Source organism: Amphiura filiformis, chromosome 16, assembly GCF_039555335.1.
Source record: "Amphiura filiformis chromosome 16, Afil_fr2py, whole genome shotgun sequence".
NCBI classification, from domain to species: domain Eukaryota; kingdom Metazoa; phylum Echinodermata; class Ophiuroidea; order Amphilepidida; family Amphiuridae; genus Amphiura; species Amphiura filiformis.
In genome coordinates this window covers 19,875,119-19,892,579 of record NC_092643.1, presented here as the reverse complement: position 1 = coordinate 19,892,579, position 17,461 = coordinate 19,875,119, and the positions used below count along the sequence as shown (strand labels likewise).

Sequence of the window (17,461 nt, the reverse complement as noted above, 5' to 3'; positions counted from 1 at the left end):
GGGTGAAAGCATAAGCACATGATTGCACGTGCACTTGCAACGAGTCTAAATAATAAGCTAAGTTATAACTTACATAGCAGGTAACTATTTAATGTAATATTTTGTGAATTAAATCTACACCAAGATATTTAATGCAATGATAAATTAACATGGTAAATGGTGTATAGTTCTGCAGAGCAAAAAGCAATTAAATGCAAAAGTGATAGTCTGCATACAAGGCCAAGCGAGCTGACAAAATTTATCAAATAGCATAATTTTAATATAACAAAATAACAATAATAATAATAACTAAAGACTGGAACAATACAAACATACAGGCAAACGGGTCCGATTTGATGTGAAAATATATACTGAATTAATTTTATAAAAATTGATCCTGACAAATGAGAAGAGGAAAAAAACCCCAAAAAAACAACAACTGCAGGTGTAGGCTAATCAGTGTTGTACATATGTGCTGATGAGGATTTTTTTAGTTTTGTTTTTGAAAGATGGTACTGAACTACAAGATTTGATAGACTGGGGAAGTGAGTTCCAATAAAGGGCTCCTTGAATACTAATTATATTATCAGCCAATTTGGTGTTGGACATTTTAACGTGGAAATCATTGGCTTGTCTAGTATGGTGATGGTGAATGCTTTTGTTAGTTCTAAAAATCTCATTAATGGACAAATCTTTTGGGAGGTGATTGTGGTGGTATTGGAACATAAATGTTCGAGTTGATGGAAATAAATATCTTGCACCTTGAGAGTATTGAGTTGTTTAAAAGCGGGTCTGTATGGGCAAGCCAAAGAGAGTTGGTGCATGTCCGAATAATAATTTTTTGTATAAGGAATAATGAATTTATATGGGAATTATTTTTGTCAGCCCAGATAATGTTGCAGTAGGATAAGTAGGGTAGAGCAAAGGTGTTATAAAGTGTATGTAATGATTCCTGAGGTAGATAGGGGCGAACCTTACGGATAATACCATTATATTTAGAGACCATTTTGGATACATTGGAAGTGTGAGATTTCCATGAAACATCGTCATCAATTAATATGCCTAGAAATTTAGTTGTGTGAACTTTGTCTAAAATATGATTATCTATGAGAATTTTAATATCTTTGTTATGAATATTACTGTATTTATTTTTGAAAATCATGAAATTAGTTTTTTTTTTTTTAAGGAAAGTTTATTTAGTTTAAACCAGTTCGAAATGGTTACTAGTTCATGGTTAACTAGAGTTTCAAGGGAGTTTTGATCTTTATGTGAAAAAAGAATATTGGTGTCATCGGCAAATATGACGAAGTCCGCATTGTTGGAACAAAGAGGAAGGTCATTAATATAAATTAAAAACAAAAGTGGGCCCAATATCGATCCCTGTGGTACACCACATGTGACAGATGTCATATCAGAGGAAATCTGATTGAAAACAACATATTGTTTTCTGTTATTAAGATAGCTGCGTATCCAATTATTAGCAGTGCCTCTAATACCATAGGTGTCAAGTTTATTTAAGAGAATTTCATGGTTAAGCGTATCGAAGGCTTTGCTAAGATCTAGGAAAATACCAACTGTATGGAGCCTATTATCTAGATAATTGGTAATTTTGGTGTAGAGTTCATTGATAGCCATGTAGGTGGAACGTTTTTGTCTGAAACCAAATTGTTTGGGACTAAGGATATTGTGAAATGAAATGAAGTCATAAATTCAGTTAGAGGTAACCTTTTCAAGTAGTTTAGAAATAGCTGGAAGAATTGAGATGGGTCTGTAATTTGAAAAGTCATGGGAGTCCCCTGACTTGAAAATTGGAGTTACTTTGGCAATTTTTAGTTTGTCAGGAACAATGCCGTTTTTGATTGAACAGTTAAAGATATGACAGAGGACCTTGCTGATATTATTAATAATTGATTTTAATATAATAGTGCTGATGCCGTCCACACCCGAACTATGACTAGCGTTTAATTTTGCACATAATTTAGTTAGTTCATCTGGTGTTGTTGGAGATAGAAAAATGCTGTTCATTATGGAAGGCGTGGATCGAGCCTGAAAATCCCTGTCAGGAGATGGAATTTTATCAGCAAGGTTAGTTCCAATGTCGGTGAAGAACTCATTGAATTTGGTGGCAATTTCATGTGGATTAGTGATTTTGGTACCAGAGCTATCAGTGAAAAAAAATCAGGGAGTTTAGAATGTTTGTTTCTTCCAAGTAGACTGTTCAAAGTAGACCACATCTTTTTCATGTTATTATTATGGAGCTCAATTTCTTTGGTGAAAAAGGATCTCTTGGCAATTGGAGGAGGCTATTAAGGTGGTTCCTATATTTAGTATATTTAGTTTTATTATCATCAGTGGGTTTAGATATAAATTGTTTGTATAATTTATCTTTAGTTTTAATAGATTTTATCAGGCCTTTTGTGACCCATGGCTTTTTTGGATTATTACGGTTGTTAGATTTAGTGTTTTTCATAGGACAATGAATATCAAGTAAAGTAAGTAATTTATCGTTAAACATATTGTAAGCTACCTCAGGGTCATCAGTATCATACACAAGATGCCAGTTAGTTAGAGAAAAGGCGTTATTGAGGCCTTTGATGTTATTAGGCTTGAGTTGCCTGACTCGTTTAACAGTTGGTTTGGGTGGTGAATTGAACCTGGCGCCCTTTGAAATAGTGAAGATTGGGAAGTGATCAGTGAGATCTGTAATAGTGATGCCAGACTTATGTTTACTTGAGACATCGTTGGTAAATATATTGTCGATTAATGAGTAAGAAATGACGCCATGCCGATTGCGAACCACACGGGTTGGACGATCAATACATGGGAAAAAATCATGCGAAAAGATCAAGTTGACAAATTGGTTGGATTTTGAGCATTGATCATAATTTAAGAGATCGATGTTGAAATCTCCTAAAAGATAACATGTTTTCTTTTCTCTGGCGATAATGTCCAAAGTTTTAGAAAGTTGGTTCCGAAAATCGTCAAAAATCACATATTCTGGCTTGTAAATGATACCAACGATAGTGTTTTGTGACTTGTGATTTATCTCAACGAACACTGAGTCGCAATGACTACACTCAAGTTTAAGATCGTTTTTCGCGAAAATTTATGTTTGGGTTTATATAAAGCGACGTTCCACCACCTTGTCTTTCCGGCCTCATGCAATTTACAGATGAATAATTAGTCAAGTCGACTAAGTCGGCTTCATGTTGATCATTAAACCATGTCTCACTAAATCCGTAAATATCAAAGTGATGATCAAAGATGGAGAGATAATTTGAAAAATCATTTGCATGTTTATTGAGGCTCCTGGTGTTAAGATGCAGGATTGAGAGGTTACTGGTGCTAAAATCGGTTGTGTCAGGCAAATCATCACCACCTAGATAATTACAGCTATTGATTTTGTCATAGCTGAGATTCTGGGAGTCATCAAAAAATCATTATGTGAATTAAGGGGTACTACACCCCTGTGGTAAATTGTGACTATTTTTGCATTTTTCTCAAAAATAATAACACACTGGTAACAAAAGTTATGTATATTATTGGGGCAAGGAATCCAATTACTACACTGAAATTTCAGTGACTCAAGATAAGCGGTTCAGTATATATGATAGGAAATGTGGTACATTCTAGCGGTACCTCTTTTCTTATCATAAATAACGAACCGCTTGTCTTGGGTCACTGAAATTCCAGTGTAGTAATTGGATTTGCCCTATAATATACGTAACTTTGTTATCACTGTTTTATTAGTTTTTGAGATAAATGAAAAAATAGACGAAAATTTATCGAGGGGTGTAGTACCCCCTTAAGTGAACAGTTGAATGAAAATGGATCAAATTTGATATCAGGGATGAAATCGGACATAGAACATAAAACAATTAACAACAATAGCAAAAAAAAAAAAGTTGTGTAAAATACAAAAATAATCACTTAGTTAAGAAGTGATCAATTCAAATTAAATAAACTTAATAAATATTGACAAGTACAGAAACCATAATAGTAGTGTTCATCAGAGCAAAACAGTTAAAGCAATTATGGAACACAAAAGAATAGTGATACATTAAAAGGCTGGTAGTCAAGTAGTCATGCATGGATCGATGGAGCGTCACAGAATTATCGAAGGAGCAACGAGACCAGTTCAATCGACCATGTACAACTAGTACTACTAATATAGCTGTCAGAGGAATAAGTGGTAGTAATAATGTACTTGGAGCACCTCTAATACCTATGATTAGATACTCAACCATCTAAGTACAGCAATTTGAACGCCTAAATGACATAATGTGTTTTTTGGGGGCGGGGTCGGGGAAAGAAAAACTAATTTTTTATCAAGAATCTCAATTGAATTCAAGTGAAATAATTATACTTAGACAACTTAGTTCTCTGGGTTAAGGGGGTACTACACCCATTGCATTTTTTTTGCATTTTTTGCATTTTGTGAAGAAATGAGAAAAAGAAATTGGACAAAGTGGTATGCAAAATGAAGGGGAAAATCTTCTCGTTCAATTGGTGGCATCAGTATCAATGACGCCTACATACTTCTAATGGTATAAGCCAAAAAGTGGTACATCACTGATGTTTTAAATTCACTTCATTTTGGAAAGCTTACTATCAACAGATTTCGTTAAAATTTTGGATATGTGTTGCTAACACATTAGGGAAATAATGTTGATATGTAAAATGGGAATAAGTGGTCCCTGATTTCTTTTATGACTTCATGAACTTGGTGCTCCACAACTATCAAAAAACGAACCGGTTAAAATGCTTCTATTTTCAATGTTGAGCTATATTTTGTATTTTGAACTTGCGACACTATTTCCCTGAAACTTAATTAAGCCATAGGTAACAGGTTACCACAACCACACTACAGCAATGTTGGAAAAGATTGTATTTTTTGTCACCTATACCACCATATTAGGTAGTTTTCCGTAAGCTTCATTTTTGTGATTTTGGTAACTATTTTATATTTATTTGCCCAATCAATCTCAACTAGGCAATCTAAATTGTACTCCCCATTTACATCCCAAGGTATTTTAGTATATCCACCTCACACAAAATATCAAAATTGATGCCTCATTATGACACGTATGATATCACAGACTATCACATGTATTCAAAATTGATGCCTGAATTTGACCTGAACCAATTGACCTATAACCTGACCTTTGATGACCTTATAGCCTTTTTTAATCTCTTTTCCTTACAACACATTATAGAAGATACATGTATACATGGTGTAGTATTAAATTGTCTATGTGGAAGAGATTAGGCGTATTTAATTTATTCAGTGTTATAATCAGTGAGTACATTTCTATAGACGAATCCAACGAGCCAAGTCATGGTCAGGATTTGGTCGGACATCTTTGGGTAGCCGCTAGCACCAACCTGGTGCTTTGAGCATCCAATTGTGCCGAATAAAAGCCGCCTAACACCTAGAGAAGATGCAAGGACGAGGAGGGTTAATAGAATAATAGCTAATAATATATATAATGGAGATAATTCCGCAGCTAATCCCGTCGCATCTATTCATACATAGTCCTTTTGTTCGCAAGTACATCAATGCATAGATACCGCGTGTAGTTAATCCGATTATTATGTCACTTCAACAGCTTAATAGACCATAGAAGCTTGTAAACTTTAATCATTCTTTTGTCTACCTGTGTTTTCGCGGAAGATGTAAAACGGGTGATGGAATGCAGTTTGAAATTTCCGCCAAGGCCGAATCATTTCACATTTTGGGTGCATTGTTGCTGACGGCTACCCAACTAAAGGCTGCTAGTCAGGTGTAGGAATGCGTGGATTTGGATTCCTCTATAGATAGTATAACAAAGGATTTAATGTATTCTATTCATGTATTCTACTTGGACATGTTCAATAGAATAAATTATGGTTTGTTATGAAACACACATCTCAGTTACTAGGATACAGTAAACAAAAAATATATAGGGCTAAAATGACTTACTAGAATGGTTTAAAAACCAGGCTCCGATAAATTATTTTTTCTTAATTGCCCGATCGGGCAAGCTGAGGTCAACTTTTGCTTGCCCGATTATGCCCGAAAATTTGAGAAAGAGAACCATCAACAAGTTGCAGTATTGCAATAGCTAAAGTTGTCTAAAAATAGCACAGGGTACCGCAACCACGGTACGACCTAGTTGACTCACTTGAGATGTTCCACTGGCTCTTTCAGAATCAGCCCGATCAGGAAGGAGCATCTGCATCTTTCCACTTGTGAATTAAAAATTAATCCATGGTGGAATAATATCTCCAAAGAACTGTTTACATTAACATCAGAACAACGTTGTGCACTGATAACATGTGCAGTGTGTCGTGACCTGATTTTAATCGTAAGGGAAAGCCCCTTGTTGTTGCTGATGCCGTCGGCCGATCCTCAATAATATTTTGGTAATTCAATAATAAGCACAACAAGATCAAAGAGCCGCTGTGGGCTGTGAGCCTGTGGCTATAATGTTCTATGCAAATTAGATGACTCTCCCAGGGCAGGCTTGCGACGGCCGGCAACCGCATGCGCTGAATAATTCATGACTCATGAGTGCCGTACGTACATGGTCATATTATACAGTACATACGATATACACTGTACATGTTTCGGGGTCATGGAAATACCGATTGACCTCATTAATATTGAAAACATTTGATATGGGGATTCCGGTTCCCACGATATGAACAGGTGATATGTACAGCACTAATCATGTACTAGCATGGAGAATAGCCTGCGATCAATAACAATTAACAGTGGAAATTAGTGCAGAAATATATTTTGTTTGTTTGTCTGCATTGCTATTAATGTAAGTAAAATATGCAAGTCATAATGCTGTCTTTGCACAATAATTTTGCAATTGCCCGATCGGGCAGAGTGCCTGGTGATTTAGCTTGCCCGGCAGTATTTTTAATTGCCCCGGGCAATCGGACAGGCAATTTATCGGAGCCTGTTAAAAACACTTTGTATGTAGGTATATTTTATAAGTTCATGACATGAGGTGATGAACATATTTATGTACTTTATAAATTCGCACACAAAAAAAGAAGAGGGGTACTGATGAAAATCAGGGTATTATTCCCCCTTAATAGGATAAAGTGAACAAATATTTTTATTCAAAATTCAAAAAATTTATCCCGATGTGACTTTGTGTATTTGTTATAAATATGCAGTTATGATACCTTCCACTAGGAATTATATATGCTAGTAATACGAAGGTCACTGGTTTGAATCTGGCCAGATACACTGCTTGGTGTGTGTTTTTTCAACGTTAATGTACGCTGGCTACTCTGGGTACAGATTAAAAAATTCCAGCATGGGCCTGAAATTGAAATATGGATTGGGTAGGCAACTAAAAAGTTCATTAAACGATCCTGTACTTCATGAATATTAATGCAATCATCAAATTTACAATTGTAAATATGTATTATTAATCTGATTGATCATGCTAAGCTGACTTTGTTTCTTTTTCTCGTTTATGTTTCAGAATGTGTTGATTCAGATGGGCATACCAGTCCTCTCTGTGGACGGGTTACGTATAAGGAGAGCCAAGAGTTTTGTACTCAGATGCTATGGATGTTTCAAGTAAGGACATGGCTGCTGGTTTATTGTGGGGGTTTGGGTATTTGTCGAGACCTGCAAAGGAGGATGCATTGCATACCTGAAAAACAGCATAAAACCAAGGACACCCAGTAACTGGGGATGCCCAAGGTTGCCTGTTTCCAGTGTATTGCAAACAAAGTAAAAATGCATATCATAAAAAAAAAAAAAAAACCTCCTGAACATGTTTAAAGTAAAACCTTCTATGTAATCTCTTAAGATAGTAAAAAGGTAGTGGCTGCGTAGGTTTGAATAATGATTAAGTAAAAGAGTCCAAGAGCAGAAATATTTGGTGTCAAACCACATTTGTATAAATTTATTTGTGTAGCAAATTAAACACGAATTTTCGGTCATAGACCTTTGTCAAGTGGCATATGTAATCTCTTGGCAGTATTGTTTTTAAGCATGATCAAAGGGCCACAACTACAGTGTACACAACTATCTGTCGAATTTGCGGCGCTTTGTGTTGGTGCAAAAGTTAAACTCTCACTTGGTCCTTGCCGTTAAATGGATAACAAATAGATGCAGAATATGATTGACAACTATGAGCTTTGGAAGGAATATATACTTTTGTTCCTGAAGTGATTTTTAACTTAAATGTGTTCATGACATGTATGTACATGTAAGTGTGCTCAGACTTTTTATACTTATATGCATATACTTATTAAAATTCTTTCTTTCTTTCACTTTCCTGTCTACTTTGTCTTGTAGAACAACCAGTAACACAAGCAAGAAGTTTTGTCCGGGATGCGGTAACCAATCATTGACAAAGGTCTCGGTGTCAGTAGACGAGAACACCGGAAAACAGCATCTGCACTTCTCCAAACATAAAGTTATCAGTACGAGGGGCATGAAGGTATGCTTAAGATGTAGAATTGAGGTTTCAACCTCAGGTCAAGTAAAACTTTGCATCAATTGTCATTTCATTGTGTATTTGACAGGAAAGAAATATCCAGTTGCGTTGAAGTAGGTACCCAGCAAACACAAAAACGTTTTAAAAACGTTTTAAATAAGTTATATTTTGGCTTTTGGCTTAAGTAAAAACGTTTTAATAACATTAAAATGTCGGGTTGTATAAAGGTCATGATAACGTTTTAAAACGTTTTGTATGAAAACACACTACAAAAATATTTTTAAATGTTTTCAAAAATGTTATTGTAAACTATTTTAAAAACATTTTTACCAAATATTTTGTCAATACTTAAATAACATTATGTTAAAATATTTGAACCCAGCAAACACAGAAATGTTCTTAAAATATTTTTTTCAAAACCTTTTAATAACCTTTAAATGTCGGGTTATATAAAGGTCATGAAAACGTTTTTAAAACTTTGTTGCAAATATTTTGGGCAAACATTTTTCGCAAAATATTTTTTCAACCCCAAAATAACATTCTGTTTTGAATGTTTTGTATCAAGTTTTCAAGAATGTTTTTGGAATGTTATTAAAACGATTTTATACCCTTTACATAACCCAACATTTAAACATTTTCTGTTAAACATTTTTGTTTGCTGAGCAGTAGATTATCAGAAAATGTTTTTGAAGGTTATGAAAACGTTATATACTCTTAATATACCCTTTATATAACCCGACATTTAAATGTTTTCTGACAACCTTTTATAACCTTTTGCGAATGATGTCGAAAACGTTTTGTGTTTGCTGGGGGTAGACAGTTAGACTCGTATTTTGTACTATGTTGAATCCTCTCCTTTTATTTTGGAACTTGAGAGGTGTAATCATGTTGACCAAGTTGTGAACAGCTGTGACTTGTCTGTGTGTTTACTTGCAAATTTCAGCTTTGTAAGTAAACTCTTGCTTGGGTGGGGGAGGGGTTCTCAACTTTGGTTTGAGTAGAGATGTACAGCTGGGACACCGAAAAACAACCTAACTTTAAACCAAATTTGATGAAATACAGACCCAAAGTTATACCATTTTTGGAAAATTTTCAAAGGTTTGCTAAAAAATGATAAAAAATAGCACTTTTTCAAGAAAATGAAAAAAGTGGCTGAAAATACACGCCTTCTCTAAACTAAGTGACTTTGCAGTGCATCACAGTATCCTCATTTCCACTAAGAACCCCGGAACTCTTGCCCAACTTGTCACTGTGTCTGCTTGCAAATTTGAGCAAGTAGACGCAGTTTAGGCATTTGTCTAAGCTTAGAGGGGTGTGGTCTGATTTTTTTCATGTTCTGTTTTGGATAAGATAAATGTCTAAACAATATGTTTCTAAATTTTTAGTTGTATTGCTCCAGCGGTTTTGATATGAAAAGCAAAAATGCCTATAACAATGCTCTATATAGGATAGCCAATGTGGCTGTGACAAGGAAGCGCTTCAGATTTTTTACTTTGGATCAAAAGTTGGGCGCCTAAATTTATAAAGTTAGGAGCCATTGGCTCCTCAATCTGTTTTTGCACTGTACAGCACTGGTTCACAGTTTACACCCTCTAAAGGAGATATATTTTGGGCATCAAATTTTATTGGGGTAGATACCAAAATCTCAGTTTTGATAAAGAAAAATGGGGGAGGAGGCATGCAGCCACCTGAGGTTTCCTTGCCAAGTTAATCATTGTCATGTTTTGGCAGGTCTACATGCAAACAAAATAAGTCTTTATGAAAAATCAATGTAACATTCCTGTGAATTGTAAATTTCATAATGCTGAAATCTAGATTTTAATTTTAGGTGTTTGAATTTCTTTTTTGTCATAGAACTGTATTAATTAATGAAATTGGTTGATTGTTGAGTGTTAACTATTTAATTGGGCTGGAATGTTTATGACAGCCCACCACAGAGTCTGACAAGTAAAACCTGAATAATTGTCTCTGGCATCACCCACCATGTACTTCCATTGAATTCCACAGAATGAAAACTGCAGCATTCCCAAAACTGCCTCTGGCTTTGTTTTTCTGTGTTTGTTCTATGGCATAGTGGAAAAAGGGGAAAACCCAAGTTTGAAGGACTACACAGATTTGTCTTCAAAACTCCACGGGGTGTTTTGATGGGTATGCTACCTGAGTTTGTAAAACCCTACCCCATTTCTTGGGGTAATATTTTTTTCTAAACATGGACTTTTTTATAAAACTACCACATTTTATAAAAACATTTTTGCCATTTTTCAATTAACATTAATCCATGTCTACGGATTTCCTGTAAAAAGTCTACCATACCTCTGGGTTTGCTGTGAATAACAGACCCATTTGGGCAGGCTGGGCAGCACATCCCTTTATGCTTCCAACATGGAAGTATGTGAGTCTCAAATATTGAGACAAATAAAGCTGACACACAAGAGGAATGGTATGGGTACAATAAAAGATCCCAAGGCTTGATGTAATTAGGGGTATCATGTGTGCCCCGGAATGGGAAAATGCCCACGACTTTGGTTATGTTTTTCTTCGGAATGGGAAAATGCCCAAAAACTTTATTATTTATACCAATTTACCAAATATATCAAGTTTAGTGAAATTGAAACCTCATTTATTCCCTCAATTAATTAATTAATTGGTGTAAAATGCTCACTGGAATTAATAAGTTGACAGCTATTACACATTAGTATAGAGTGTGCCAGTGAGTTTAAATTTTCTACTGCACACAGTTTTTTAGTTGGAAATTTATGAAGATAAATAGCTTCCTCATTCAACAAAATGTCTCTGAAGTTTAATTAAATTTTTTTTTTTTTGTATTGTAAACCTGTTGACCGTAATTGAGAATAAATTGTTTCTGTGTGTCTGTTTTCTCTGATGGTAAATAGGTTGCAGTAAGGCCTTTGAATATTCTTGCATGAAATGAGGGAAAAAAGTATGAGACCTTTATATGAAATTGAATCTCCAAACTTTACACTAAGCCTGCGGTTGCCTTTTTGGAACTCATTTTTCAATGGGGTTGGGGATGTGGAGAGTCCTGTATCCACCATATATGAATGTCATTCTTTGAGGGGATTGAATATAGTGGATTATTTCGCAATGCGTCTGGAAACTTTGATAAGAATGTGTATTTGTATGTGATCTGTGTGTAATGTTATATGCATTGGTTATATTCTTCATGTAAGCTTACATAAAATTTTCCTATCTTCAAGACTTCAATGAAGGATTAGACGGCTTTATTCAGTAAGCTATATAATCCCTGTCTCCAATTATCTCTTGATACTATGCTAATTATGAGTAGGCTTACATAATCAGTAATAGCCATATTTGACTTATTTACAATACATACCAGTATATTGCCCTCTCATGGCAAAAAAACCCAAGGGTTATCTTCTTTTTGCAGCTTCAGTTTGAAATTGAGTTATTTTCTTTCAAAAAGGAGGTATAATCCCCGTTTATAACTGAAGACTGAATTAAAAAGACTAGTTTGCGTATGACGTTCTGTCAACCAGACCAAAAATGCCGTACTGCGCAGGTCAGCATCCAATCATGCACAGCTTTTACCCTAACGTCAGACGCAAACTAGTCTTTTTAATTCGGTCTTTCAAATTTTTGTGATGCATTTAGTCATGTGACTTGTAAATCAAAGTTGCAGGTGCTATTGATAGAACAAAACAAAAAAGAAAGTTTGACAAATGGCCAATTCTTGTTTTGAATGCATCAAATCATGCATAACACATGTCTTTTTGTTCAAATTCACAGGCTTGTGTTAGCCTGGATTCAGAGAATTTGTGGACATTAATCCCCATTGCTCTGTTAACTAATACCTTGGATCAGTCATTCATGAAAATTCTTCATGCATGAAATGATAGAGCATTTTATTATCAAGTTAACCCACTATATGTGGCCACATGTTTTGTTTGTTAGTTTGGTGTTGTTTTTTCACGAAGGAAAATTTGGCATAATTTTTTATAATACTTAAAAATCACGTAAATAAAGAGAAAGGCACCTTTTCAGAATGGTCGACTGCAGATCCGTCGGATAACGCTTTTTCAATGGGAAATGAACTTTGCTGCTAGGATGATGTCACGATGAGGCTAGCATTTATTCTGTATTGAAAAGCGTGTTCCGACGGATCTGCACTCGACCGGCCTTTTTTATTAATTCAGTAATTTTGTAGATTTTTGTATTTTACGTCACCTTAAGTTCGGTAGTGACATACCGGTGGATGTGTATTTTGCTGGTGGCAGTATCAAATTGCGTACGCTACTCTATTCCTGCAGAGCGTATGCACACGCATACAAGGGCAGTCTGTTGATGCTCTTGCGGCCCAAATGCGTAAAATCGCCCACCTTGCCACCAAACTTCAGGTGAAACAATTTATAGAGATATGCCTTGAGTTGCACTATTAAATTCAATGGTAGGTTAAATTAAGGTTGCATACAGAGAATTACGCTTCAGTTCTTGCTATGCATGAGGCAACATGAAATTTGACATTCCCAGGGTATTTTTTATTTTTGTTTCGTTTTCGTAGAAATAGGCGTCAACAAAACTCACAAAGGGAATTGACTTACCTGTCTGGCACACAGTGTAAACTTTCCTATTGTTTTGTTGAGCTGAGTTGTACCTGCTGATGGAAACTAATTATGTGGCGTGATCATGCAAAATAAGTTGTCTGTTACCGGTACTCAAATATCAATTTTTATTTGTGTCCACACAATTCACATATTGTAACGTTATGATGGCAATTCAATTAAATTTGAGTTATAGTTCTTGACATACCCTCAGGTCCATAGCCAGGATTTATTTGGGGCGTGGTATGCTCAAAAGTGAACCTTTGTGAATTTTTACTTCAAGAAAGGCTGATTTCAACATTTTTGCTGCAAAAAAAAAACCAAAAAAAAAAACCGCCCTTATGTGATTATTCTTTTAAAAATGGCCAGATTCTCAATGTTTTTTACAGAAAAAAAATTGATCTTTTTTATTTGGATTGCATTGCCTGCCGCCACGGCTGTCAAGTTGCTGAAAACAGAGAGATCATAATAGATTAACTTTTCTTTATTATCCTAACTTCAAATTGATTTTTTGATCAATTTTTTTTTCATTGCAGTATCCTTTACCTGCACCCAAAGGAGGAAAACATGCAGATAATCCGCTGTTAGTAGCAGACCAACCTCAGCCACTGAATCACCTGCCTCGGAAGGCACGCAAAGGCACAGACGTCTTTGATCCGGACTTTGTGACAAACGCATCACCGTTTGCCGTGAATGATGTGACAAGTCGGTCAGCTCAGCTTGGAGTCAGACATTTGTCAAGTAACTCGTCACATAGCAGGAGAAATCCTAACGAAAACAAAAGGAAGAGGAAGGGCAAGAAGAAGTAATGAATGCAGTCTGATGGGTGTAACTGGGGAGGACATGGCCTAATGGTTAGGGTACTAGCATGTATACAAGTGCATGAGTTCCCAGGTTTGATTCACAGCAGGTGGCAACTTGAATAGGGCATTGGCTTCGAAAAGAAAGTCTGAATTTAATTGGCAACACCTGTAGATTAAATTCAGACTTCCATTCTCTCCATGGTTCATTTGACCTTGATAGTAATCTTGTCCTTCAGAAGAGATGTTCAGCTGTCTGTCCCATGTGAAGAGATTTGATACATATACTGTGTTTCGCTGCCAGTTTAAAAAAGAGTAGGGTGAAAACCCTGATTGTCCTATGCATCCCGGTTACATTCAAAGAGGGCCCATATGGACAGCAATGCTTGGACACTGATTAATGACTACCCTTTATCTATAGGCCTATCATTAAATGCAAATACCGTACATGAACAAAAATCCAGAATGACACAACAGGCCCAGATCTCGGTTCCCAGGCACCGAAAAATCTGTGAGTTCTGAGATCAAACCTGTGCAGCCACCAGAGATCTTTGCTGCTTTTAGATTAAGTGCTATCACTAAAAAAAAAAATCACTAATCACTATCTGGGATGACTTGTCAGCTGCTTCTACAAGATGGTAGTTTCTTACTGTTGATGCCTAGATAGATTTGATTCTTACGAAGTGTGTCAATTTAGGTAGCATTATATTGACAGATACAGGTTGGTGAAAATGATGTGTATAGTGTTTCTGCATCTGACCTCTTTATTATTTCATCATTTGTATGCAGATAAATCGACTGCTCAGTGCCAGAAGTGGGGAAGTCAAGTTAGCTCAATCGTTAATGCGTTCGACTATGGTGCGAGAGGTTGCGGGTTATGAACCCTGGCGGTGCCTAGTATGCTCTCGTGGAAAATTGAGTCAGCTTGAAATTCCCCTGGACAAGGAACTTACTGCTAATTGTCTCGTTGTAACCTGTACGAAACTCGGGGAGCTGATACTGGTTGCGATGGTTATTTGTGGAATGTCTAGGGTGTGCGTTCTTGTAGCATCAAAGTCCCTGATTTGTTGTTAAATGGTTTATGGAATGATGTGGGGCCGTAGTGGTCAGCGACAAGTGTGCTGAGGCTTGTGGATCAACGTCTAGGCGTTGTGCCTGTGCGTAGCGCACTATAAATCACTGCGTTGTTGGTTTTTTTCAAGTGCGAATTACATGTTACTCATTTCGGCAACAAATGGATGGTTAATTCTGCCCTCTATAATAAATTTCTAAGCATGGTCACTTGTATCTAACTGATTAAGTGAACACACAAAGGGCCTATGCCACAAAATCGCTTGCATTTATTATGGAGGGCAGAATTAATCGTCCAATTGTTGCCGCAATGAGTAACATGTAATTTGCATTTACCCACTTCTGGTGCTGAGCAGTTGAAATAAGACATTTTGTGGACTTGGGTTACAACCTGCTGTGCATTGTTTTTGATGTCAAGCCAAATATTTTTTAAACTATGATAAAAACCAACAGATTTTCTTACTATGTTCTTTAAATTTGACATGTTATATTTGCCTATATCTCAAAACAAGAAAAATTGATATATTGCTTTTTGAATAAGAACTCTTGAAATATACCTAACAATGTTTATAAATTGATGGAAATTACACACACAAACAATATAACGGTTTTATCAGCTCGTAATCGGCGGGAATTGTTAGGCTTTAACAACTATGCCGAAAAATAGACCTGTATTAAGAGTGATATAGTTGACATGTCTGGTCTACTTATTTGTGTGTTAAAGAAAGTAAAGGACTGTAATTAATAACTTGTGATACTTCTTGCGGTGTGTCACCAGACAATTCTTGAAATAAAAATGTATTGATATTAATACGCGATGTTACAAGGCCCGCCGATTACGAGCTGATCAAGGACCACCAGGGGTTGTCACCCTACTCTTTCTTCAACTAACTGTGAGCTACATTTATGAATATGACTCTCTTGCATGGGACTGATGGTTTAATACACTTTTGTAAGTTCAATGATGGTTTAATTAATGTCACTTAGGATGGAGCACATTTGTGATGCGATCAAGCAGAATGAGGTATTTGTCGTAGAAACTTGATTTATTTTTTCCATTAGTTCCAGAGCTGTAATTTACTGAAAACTCCATCAAAATTGGACATGTTGTTCCACAGATATAGCTATTTTTGTGTTGCTTAGAACAGATATATAAAAAAAAACCGAGGGTTCAGAACCAGAAAGCCGTAATTCACTATGACCAGCTCTCACAAAATGAGCATAAAGTTGGCACCTTGCTTTGGTCTTCAAAAATCAATATTTCCTCCATAATGGCTTTTGTTTTCTATTGAATTTTATCAGAATTAATGGACTGTAATATTTTTTTATAGCGCACTGGTGACTGTATGCTCATTTTGTGGGAGCAGGTGATTGCGAGTTGAGGCTTTTTGGCTCACAACCCTCGAAAGAAATTTTACAATATTCTTAGCTATATCTCAAATCATTTCAAACAACACATTTTGCTTGATCAAATCACATTTATGGATCATTCTAAATGCATCATCGGAGAACCAAAATCTTAATTTAAATCTGACCTTGTACAAATAAAAGTTGGAGATGAAATCAAAACTTGACCGGTGGTTGACTGCCGGTTCTGTCCAGTTGCTATTGTTCTAAACAATGACAACCGGACGGAACCACCGGTCGAGTTTTGATTTCACTCCTTGGTAATATGCTAATTGTGTGGGGTTATGTTACTGAAAAAGTAAAATTTTGAAACTTTTTGTTTGACATCATGTTAGGTGATTTTATTGGATATAGAAGAATTTATGTCAAAAAAATTTAAAGTTAAAATATAAAATGAAAGTAATTTAAATTAAACTTCAACATTACTTGTTTATTTCGCTGGCCGGGAGCACTTTTGAGGAATTTACTAGTCGTCAGCCGATGTTGTTAGCTCTGATGATTTTCTTGGAAACGGGCCCCCGGCTAGAGACCAACCTGATCAGGTGACATCACACTCAATGACATCACAGAAGTTGGAAATTTCCTGCCGTTTCCAAGAAAACCATTAGAGCTAGCAACATCCGCTGACGACAAGGAAGTTCCTTAAAAGCTCTCCCGGTAAGCGAAATAAACAAGTAGAGTTGAAGTTTAATTTAAATTTCTTTCATTTTATTACCGCTACGTATGAATCTGCAATTCTTTAATTTTTAAGTTATTTGAAATGATTTCTGTATGCTACAGAAACATTTTATTTGCATTAGCAGTAAGCTTGTCATTAATGATTTTAACAATAATTATTTATAATTCACATATAAATACTATATATCTTCTGAGAGTATAGTTGAGTTGCTCTATGAACTCAAATAAATTTTCCCATAACATGAATAGATACTTTCATAATGTGTGTTATATGTACTGTAAAACTAAGGTTGGGTTGTATGAAAATGTCCAGTTTGAATTCCATAACAAATTAAATAAGCACCTATCACACTGTATGTAATAAATGCCCCCTCTAATAAATGTCTCCATGAAACACAGTTTGGGGGATCTATAAATGAGCTTTGATGTAAATCGGGGGGGGGGGGGTATGTGGCTGTATGTCTGTGCACACAAGGTAAACATGTCAACCATT

The 17,461-nt window shown here is 35.8% G+C and overlaps 1 protein-coding gene across 1 annotated transcript in view; it reads left to right on the top strand.

The window, feature by feature from the left end:
• Nucleotides 1-17,216, top strand: part of LOC140135692 (RNA-binding protein NOB1-like) — a 57,228-nt gene extending 40,012 nt beyond the window's left edge. Inside the window, exons 6-8 of the mRNA XM_072157281.1 lie at nucleotides 7,467-7,564; nucleotides 8,291-8,435; nucleotides 13,549-17,216. Coding sequence (XP_072013382.1) covers nucleotides 7,467-7,564; nucleotides 8,291-8,435; nucleotides 13,549-13,821 — 516 coding nt within the window. The 3' untranslated portion in view covers nucleotides 13,822-17,216. The remainder of the gene's footprint in view (nucleotides 1-7,466; nucleotides 7,565-8,290; nucleotides 8,436-13,548) is intronic.
• Nucleotides 17,217-17,461: the final 245 nt, after the last annotated feature.